This window comes from Marmota monax, unplaced genomic scaffold (genome assembly GCF_021218885.2).
Source record: "Marmota monax isolate L192 unplaced genomic scaffold, Marmota_monax_Labrador192_F-V1.1 WCK01_AAM20220418_F8-fsc00360, whole genome shotgun sequence".
In the NCBI taxonomy this organism is placed as follows: Eukaryota; Metazoa; Chordata; class Mammalia; order Rodentia; family Sciuridae; genus Marmota; species Marmota monax.
This window is the reverse complement of record NW_026694905.1, coordinates 289,849-298,909: the sequence shown is the minus strand read 5'-3', so window position 1 is coordinate 298,909 and position 9,061 is coordinate 289,849. Positions and strand designations below refer to the sequence as shown.

The 9,061-nt window shown below is 51.2% G+C and overlaps 1 protein-coding gene across 10 annotated transcripts in view; it reads left to right on the top strand.

Annotated features, from left to right (window-relative positions):
* The first annotated feature begins 497 nt into the window (after positions 1 to 497).
* Cdk20 (cyclin dependent kinase 20) overlaps positions 498 to 9,061 on the top strand; it is a 53,111-nt gene continuing 44,547 nt past the window's right edge. For 4 of the 10 annotated variants that reach the window (XR_009225178.1, XM_058573525.1, XM_058573524.1 and 1 more), the window contains exons 1-7: positions 499 to 850; positions 1,198 to 1,311; positions 3,542 to 3,730; positions 3,918 to 4,039; positions 4,151 to 4,213; positions 4,804 to 4,927; positions 5,340 to 5,495. Coding sequence is in view for 8 of the 10 variants with exons in the window: in XM_058573525.1 (XP_058429508.1) it covers positions 776 to 850; positions 1,198 to 1,311; positions 3,542 to 3,730; positions 3,918 to 4,039; positions 4,151 to 4,213; positions 4,804 to 4,927; positions 5,340 to 5,495 (843 nt within the window). In the remaining 2 variants the exon portion in view is untranslated. Of the gene's footprint in view, positions 851 to 1,197; positions 1,312 to 3,541; positions 3,731 to 3,917; positions 4,040 to 4,150; positions 4,214 to 4,803; positions 4,928 to 5,339; positions 5,496 to 7,136; positions 8,102 to 9,061 lie in introns of those variants that run through there. The other 6 variants (XR_009225179.1, XM_058573529.1, XM_046427006.2 and 3 more) reach the window with 5 other exon arrangements.

The window sequence follows — 9,061 nt, the reverse complement described above, 5'->3', positions numbered from 1 at the left end:
AGTGCCTCATATGTGCAAGGCAAGCCGCTGTGCCACTGAGCCACAACCCCAGCCCCTAAAGATCTGATATTTTTAATTTACATTATTAAAAGGAGCATAAACGCGTTTTCTTCTTTCAAAGGGAACATGTATTTGCAATGTTACATTATGCTCTCATCTTTTCATCTTTTTTAAACGTTGCAAAGATGGATAAAAGGACACAAGTTGAAACTTTGTAGCTCTGAGTCTTAGCAGGATAAAGGGTACTTGAGTCACGGGTGCGGAGCTTCGGGCCTCCCAGTAGTAGCAGCCCGCCTGTCCCCCCACACCCTCTTGCCCAGAGGCCCCTCCCTCCCTCCACGCCCCCTTGTCCGGAGGCCCGCCCACCTCCACACCCCTTTACCCGGAAGCCCCGCCCCACTCTCCACGCCCCCTTGCCCGGAGGCCCGCCCACCCTCCACGCCCCTTTACCCGGAGGCTGCGTGGCCCCGCCCCTCCAGGAGCGCACAACGCCCGCCCTCTTTACGCGACGTCGGGGCGGTGTTGAGGACGCGCTGGCAGCCATTGCTCGCAGCTGGCGCTTGGAGTTAAGCGGGCTGCTACGTTATGGCGGAGGGCTAAGGAAACGCGCAGTCGAACCGGAACAACCATCCTTGACCCAACGCAGATTCAGTCTTCTCGGTCACGTGCTTCCGCAGCTCCGCCCCAGCAGGCCGCCCCGTTGCTAGGCAACTGCGTCTGGGACCTGGGCTGCACGGGCGGATAAAGGGTGGGCTCTGAGAGCTGCGGGGCGCTGATGGACCAGTACTGCATCCTGGGCCGCATCGGGGAAGGCGCCCACGGCATCGTCTTCAAGGCCAAGCACGTAGAGGTGAGACGCTGCCTGGGAGTGTTCCCCACACCGATCTGCACCCTTCGGGAGGGGGTCTTTCTTAATCCTGCGGGTTTCCCTGCCCTCCTTCGGACTGTGGCGCCTGCCTCCGTGCTCCTAGCTCCGACTTCATCCCTGTGGTCCCTGTTCGTCCAGCGGCGGGCCTGCTGGGTCCTGAGTGGACCCCTTAGCGGCTCCCCTTGGCGCGGCAGGTTCGCGCCCCTTTAAGCAGGTTCTGGGCCACTTGCGACCCGGGAGGGTGTCTTTCTCTTCCCCACCTCTCCTCCCTCTCACTCTCCCTCTGCCCCTGGAGTGGGCTGGCAGTGTCTGCGCTCTTTCCTGGACAGACTGGCGAGATCGTTGCCCTCAAGAAGGTGGCCCTGCGGCGGCTGGAGGATGGCATCCCTAACCAGGCCCTGCGGGAGATCAAGGCTTTGCAAGAAATTGAGGATAATCAGTATGTGAGTGGGGCTTCTGGGCCCAGGTGGGCAAGGGTGATTTCTGAGGTTTCACCTTCTTGTCCCCCTTCACTCATTCCCACCCTTTCCAGCCTTTATCTATCCAGATACACCTGCTTTTAGGATTCCCTCCCTTCCCCACTGTGTTCATCCATCTGATTCCTTACACCTTATTTATGCCCTATTTTGTCTACCCCCATTCTCTTAATTGCTTCATTTATCCATCATTCACTCATTTCTTCGTGTGTGTGCATTAATCTCTTTGTCAACTTGCACGTCTCTCTTAAAATGTTTAGTGGATTTTTACCCCCATTTATTTATTTATTTATTTATGCATGCACACTGTGCTGGGGTTCAAACCCAGGGCCTCTGGCATGCTAGGCAAGTGCTCTACCATTGAGCCATTTTCCCAGCCCTAGTGATTTCTAATGATAAGTAGCATCTGTTGAGCTCCTGATGTGTTCTGTAGACTGTCAAATGCTTTACCTCTGTCCATTGTCATCTCAAGTCCTCTTCACTACTGTGCAAAACAGGTTTCAGTATCTTTGTTTCTCAGGCAAAGATGGGAATTTCTGTCACCAGCTCATGAGCCCTTCCTTGTCAGTGGAGGCTTTGGCTCAAGTCTGAGAGAGGAGTTCAGACAGCCTTCCCTTGGGGGCTTCCCTAATAAGCTCTGCCTTTGTGGGGCACTTGTGACACAGTGAAGAACTGGCCTTGACCTGACTCCTAAGAACTAAAAGTGTAAGGGACACCTGCAGAGGCAACAGGGCCCACTTGGTATGATGTGTGGCAGGGGAATATGGGGACTAAAGGAGGGACATCTTAAATCCCCCAGCATCATTGTTCATATGGTGCTTTCTCTTTTCCATTTTGGAGTAGAACACTCAGCTTCCTGGAGGGTGACAGGCTTGAGTCTGTATGTGAGCCTCTGACTTATGTTCATGGTCCTGTGAAGATGTTCATGATGTATTGGGTGACATAGCATTTTATAAAACTTTAGGTGTCCTTTGGTTTTATATGAAAATATTTTTTAAAGTCTGGTAGGATGTGCTTCAAGATTGTAGGTGGTAGGGTTTTTCATTTGTTGTTTTGTTCCTTATAACTTTATGTATTATCTGAATAGGTATGTGTTTTTATCCATAAGATAATTATATACTACCTGAAAAGTCAGAAAAACAGCAAGGCTGTTCTTATTTTTTGTGGAAAATAAAAGGGTTTCCAGATCAACCTTGTATGTGGCAGGTGGAGAAAAATCCATAAGAGGCTGGTGATAGGGCCTCTGCATGCATCTGGTGTTCAACAGTCCTTAAGGTTCCATTTAAAAAAATATTCCAAATTTGTCTCCACCTCAGGTTATTGTCACCATTCGCTATAATTTCTTAGGCATCTCTCCCATGACTAGCACCAATCTAGGCTCCATCCATTCTCCTTTCCCTCTAGACTCTTTTTTTTTTTTTTTTTTTTTTTTTTTAAAGAGAGATGAGAGAGAGAGAGAGAGATAATTTTTTTAATATTTATTTTTTAGTTTTCGGCGACACAACATCTTTGTTTGTATGTGGTGCTGAGGATCGAACCCGGGTCGCACGCATGCCACCGCCTGAGCCACATCCCCAGCCCCTTCTAGACTCCTTCTGTCCCTGTCTTAGGGCTTAGCACTTGCTATTCTCCCGGCCCAGAGCTTCTTCCAAATCACTGCATAACTGGCTAATCTCTGTGCCCTCCTCTGACCCCACATCATCCAAATAAAGTGTCACTTTCTCTACTTAAAATCCCATTGTCATCTTGTATATGTGTTCCTGTACACATCCCTTTTGTTCCTTTGTTGATCATTTGTTCCTGGGATGAGTTCCTTAGAGTCCTTGTGTTCTAGCTCTCTGCTATGTTCAGCAGGCCCTCTGACACAGGTGTCCTGGGTATTTGTGATGTGTCTCCTGGTGCTTTCCTTAGATCCTGGGGTTTAATGGTTGTAGAGGAAGTGGGAGGCAGGCTGCTCACGTATGTCTCTGGGGTTGTGCTGGTTGGATGTGCTAAATTCTGTCTGCTAACTCTGTCCCTGAGTTTCTGTGGAGAGGTTGAGTGCGTCACTTGCAGACCAGTGTGAGTGCTGAGTCCCTAGCTGACATTAGGCCCTGTGTTGACTTCTCTGCCTCCCTGATCCTCTGTCAGAACAGATGGGGGTCCTGAGGTTGCAGAGGAGGTCAAGCAAGGTGAGTCATGGAATGCCTGCCTGCAGGTGGTGCACCTGAAGGCCGTGTTCCCGCATGGAGCAGGCTTCGTGCTGGCCTTCGAGTTCATGCTGTCAGACCTGGCGGAGGTGGTGCGCCATGCCCAGAGGCCGCTGGCTCCAGCACAGGTCAAGAGCTACCTGCAAATGCTGCTCAAGGGTGTGGCCTTCTGCCATGCCAACAACATTGTGCATCGGGTCAGTCCCAGCATGGGCTAAGGGTGGGCTAACCCTTGAAGAAGTTAGAGGGGATTTTTAGGTGAGTAGCTGGGGGTAGGAGTGCTTTAGAGGAAGCAGGGGCTGGGGCTGCCCTGAGTGTCAATTCCTCACATCCCAGAGTCCTACAGTGGACACAGAGGGACTGATGCTTCCTTTCATGTCACAGGATCTGAAACCTGCCAATCTGCTCATCAGTGCTTCAGGCCAGCTCAAGATAGCAGACTTTGGTCTAGCCCGGGTCTTTTCTCCTGATGGCAGCCGCCTCTACACACACCAGGTGGCTACCAGGTACGGAGGGCCAGATTCCCCTCAGTCCCTTTCCGGGGGAAGAGGTGCTTATGGGGTTGGGATGAACTTCCAGCCTGTCAGACCAGTGACCAGCAACCCTCTTCTGCACAGGTGGTACCGAGCCCCTGAACTCCTGTATGGTGCCCGCCAATATGACCAGGGCGTTGACCTATGGTAAGACAGGGAAAAGGGTAATGTGGGCCATGGGGGAGTCTTCCCCGGCTGGGGTATTCTGAGCAGTTTGGCGTGAGTTTAGTGTTCCTCACTCTGATGTTTTTGAGCTGGGTGGGAGATTAGGGTAGAAGGAAAGTGATTGTCTCTATCAGAGAGTGGATTGTTCTGGGCCAGGGGGGAGGTGGTCTGAGATTCAAGGTGTGGGCTATTGAAGCTGATATGTGCAGGGGTCAGAGCCCAGGATAAGTGTCTGAACTAATCAGAGGCCTGTGACACTGGGTTTAAAGGCTCTGAAACATTTTCTTTTTTGCAGGCTTTGAAGGCTCTGAACCTTTTTTGTGCCCAAGGGATCTGAGATTTGGGGCTGTTGTAGGTCTGCCCCAGAAAGTGAAGGGGGAGCTATGTATCCTAGAACATGAGGCTCTGGGACATCTTGGAGTTGTTGGGGGCTTGCTCTGTGTTCTAAGGCTGAGGACTTTGACTGGGGGTCTGCACCCCTGGACTTGAAGCCTTTAAGCCTTGGAGCTATGTGAGTAGGTCTGCATTCCACAGCGTGAGATCTTGAGCTACTTGGGATTCTATATCCACAGGGCTGTGGGCTGCATCATGGGGGAGCTATTGAATGGGTCTCCTCTTTTCCCCGGAGAGAACGACATTGAACAGCTTTGCTGTGTGCTTCGCATCTTGGGCACCCCTAGCCCTCAAGTCTGGCCGGTTTGTAGGGGTCCTTGGTGGAAGGGTGTGGGGCAGGTTCATTCCATTCTCCAATAGCAAGTACTGCTTCTGCCCTGCCACTTTCTCTCACAGCCCCAGTTCCCCTTGACCCAGCCCCTCTTTGACCAACAGGGACCTCTGTTCCAGCCCAGGCTTCCTCTCTCTTTCCAGCTGGAGGCAGGAGGGCCAGGTCCTATTCTCTGCCTATTCCTACTCCAACACGTGCACACACAGTGTCTCTGTCTCTGGGGGCGGAGCGGACATTGAGAGGGTGAGGAGTAAGTGAGTGGCGATGGGGCACGTGGACGGGAGAACTGTGAACCTGAGAATAGGAGGGACTGGGAGCTGGCATCGGGGAGCAGCTGGGGCAGTGCCTCCTCTCATGTGCCGCTTTCTCTTTTTCCTGGCCCAGGAGATTACAGAGCTGCCAGACTACAACAAGATCTCCTTTAAGGAACAGGCGCCAGTGCCCCTGGAGGAGGTCCTGTCAGACGCTTCTCTTCAGGCCTTGGACCTGCTGGGTCAGTTTCTCCTCTATCCTCCTCGCCAGCGCATTGCAGCCTCCCAGGTAAGGCAGGAGTCCATGGTCACTGTCCTCACACTCTGCCCCCAGTAGCCATGGGACCCAAGTCAGTGATCCTCAGAACCTGTGATGGGCCAGAACCCCAGGTGATGGGAGCCTCCGGGCAGGTGTGCTTTTCCATGAACAGACACCACCGGACATCTCCAGTACCTCTTGAGGTTTTACAGTAGGGGTGGCCCATGGGGTCTCGGGAGAGTGCAGACCATGTGGCAGACAGCAGCAGAGTCCCTGGGGCTTCATGCCCTCATCTCTTTAGAGGCATGGACTTACCATGTGGCACATGGCAGGCATTGACAATATGACCTGTCTCCAGGGCATCCCTCACCCCCATAGTAAGGCAGCCGCAAACCCACAGGGTCACGAGTGTGGTGGTCTCCCCTGGTGGTTGGGGCTGAACAGGGGCAGCCCTGGCATTGGGCATTTTTAAGCACAAGGTCTTTGAGTTGTTTGCTGAAGAGAGGTGGTGAGAGTGGTCCAGGGGAGAGGACCCGGGAGGACTGGCTGTAGAAGGCAGGAAAAGACAGTGAGCACCACAGAGGCAGGGGCTAGGGGGTGTTGGAGCCATGCTCCCAGGGGTCCTGTGCCTGCAGCCTGAGAGCTGCCCATTCCCTCTCACACTTGGCACCTGCAGCCTGTGTTTGCCCATGTCCTCGGTTCCTGCCCTCAGCAGCTCCTGAGGACTCTGACTCCTCTCCTGGACGGCTTTCCAGAACCTGTGACTTCCCTCATCCCGTTTAATATCTTCTCCACCTGGCAGAGAAAGTGACTCTCCGGTAGAGCAGGTCACACACCTCTTCTGCCAGGGGCCTCTTGTGCCCCTTCACTCAGGAAGAGTCAGGGTTTTTGGAGCCCATAACCACTGTAGGTGGGCACTGTCACCTTCTGACCTGCTTGCTACTGTCCTTCATGGTCCTTCCTGTCCAGCCCCAGGGCCTCTCCCTGGGGCCTGTGCCCTTCTCACTGGCCAAAAGCACTCTTCCCCAGGACTCTTGCTGCTCCGCTTGTTGACTCACTCACCTGCCTCTCAGGTAACCCTTACCTCTCTCTCTCTCTCTCTCTCCCTCTCTCTTTTTTTTTTGGACCAAAGATTGAAGAAGGGGCTTTCAACTAATGGGCTGCATCCTCAGCCCTTTTTCATTTTTTATTTTGAGACAGGGTCTTAAGTTGTTGAGGGCTTCACTAAGTTGTTAAGGCTGCTTTGTGTTCCTCCAGCCTCAGCCTCCCGAGTCTCTGGGGTTACAGGCGTGTGCCACTGTGCCCAGCTAACCCCTCACCACTCTTCAAGCCTCTTCAAGCCTGTAGCCTCACTTCCGTGTTCCTTACCAACCCCCCTCCCCAATCTTCTTTATAGCACTAATCATTACAGGTCATACTGTGTATTTTACCTCTATCTGGTTTATTATCCCTCCTAACTTCACCCCCACCATCCCCTCCCCGCTGCTGTGACAAGGCAGAGCTTGGTTTGTGTGTTCACCACTGTGTCCCCAGTCTCTGGAACAGGGCTCCACACAGGTGGCCCCCAGGAAAGGTTGCTGAGTTGGCTGAATCTAAGTCAGCTGTTGACCTCCGCCTGGGGCTGAGATGGTATGGTGACTGGCCTTCCTTCTCTTGCCCCTTATTTGCCAGGCTCTCCTGCATCAATACTTCTTCACAGCTCCCCTTCCTGCCCACCCATCTGAGCTGCCAATTCCCCAGCGCCCAGGGGGGCCTGCTTCTAAGGCCCACCCGGGACCTCCTCATGTCCATGACTTCCATGTGGACCGGCCTCTTGAGGAGTCGCTGTTGGATCCAGAACTGATTCGGCCCTTTATCCCAGAGGGGTGAGACACTGGCGCAGGTCCTGCCTGACCCCCAGAAGTACCTGGGCTGCTTGTTTGTCTGCCTCCTGCCTGATTCCACCTTCCCGGGCCTTCCCAGGGCCACACTGGACTCACTCCACACTAGCCTTTCTCCCACTGTGGCCTGCTCCTTAACCTCCTTGATGGGGGTTCCAGGGTTCCAAGGAGGCAGGGGTCACGTTTCAGCCAAGGCAATGAGGATGTCTAGCCAAGCAGAGGAGGAGACTATGGCCTCCATTGTGCTGCATACTGTCCAAGGACCACCCATGCAGTGGCACTGCCCTCCTCCAGGACATTCCTGTTAGAAGCATTTGGGAAGTGCAGAGAGAAAGGTATCCTCTTGTTGGGAACCTGAGTGGGCAGGTAGGTTTGTTTTGGTTCCCAGAGACAGTGAACACTCTTAATTCAGGATTTAAGATTTATATAAAAGCCCCAAATGACTTTGCCTATGTCTCATCCTCCTCTGTTTCTACTGGTAGAAGTGACAGTGTCTCCTGGCCCTCACCTGAAAGGTGACTGCAAGCACAGCTGCTTTTGCCCTGAGGGCTTCCTGTGGCTTCACGTGACTGAGTGCTTATTTGGAAATGAGGTAGAGGGAAGTCTAGGTCCAGGGATGGGCAGGCTGGGGATTCAGCAGCGAATTCAGCCTGTTAGGATGTTACTAAGGATGAGGGTGAACCAAAGCAGCTGTGCAAGTAAGGAAACCTGGCACACCTGGAATTCATTTATTCAATAAATCCTAGTACAACCCCAGCTGGTACAGATATTTTTATTTGATAACAATTTGGAAAGATGATTCCAAAAATACATGGGAGGGCTGGGGTTGTAGCTCAGTGGTAGAGTGCTTGCCTTGCACGCATGAGACCTTGGGTTCAATCCTTAGCACCACATAAAAATAAGCAAAAATAAAGTTTTTTTCCATCTACAACTAAAAAGAATATTTAAAAAAATATATATATATATGTGTGTGTGTGTGTGTGTATGTATGTGTATGTATGTATATATATATATATATGAATGCAACCTGCCAAGAGGAGGAAGAAGAAGAGGTGATGATCAAAGAACTTACCAGGTGTCAAGACTTACTATAAGGTCACATAATGACTAGGATGGTGGTCGCATAAAGACTTTGGTTCAGTGAGAGAGAAAAACAGAAGCTTAACCATAGCAGTCCTTTATTCTTAAAGGGTTTTTTTTTTTAGGCGTCATGTGCATAAATTCTTTGAGCACTGAGGATACAGAAGTGATTAATGTCACTGTAGCTGCTGGTTTCTTGGTGGGAAGATGAGACAAAAAAAAAAAAATCCCAGTTGTTGCTTTTAGGAAAGTCGGATGTTTTCATGATCTGGCCTCCATTTATTTTTCCAGGTATATCTGCATACTCTAAACTCCAGTCAAGCTCAGTTTTTCAAGCTCTTAGGTCTACACAACCATATGTAGACCACCCTGTACCTGGACTTGATGTATTTGAAAACAGTTTAAATAAGATACAGTTGATTGGGGGCTGGGGTCATAACCCAGTGGTAGAGCACTTGACAAGCATGTGTGAAGCGCAGGGTTCAGTTCTCAGCACTGCAGATGAATAAATAAAGATCCATTGACAACTAAAAAAAATATTAAAAAAAAAGATACAGCTGATTGATGAAAAGCTCATTTGGTGATTATCAACAGATGCCTTAAATTATTTCGGCAAAATTTTTTCTCACTATATAT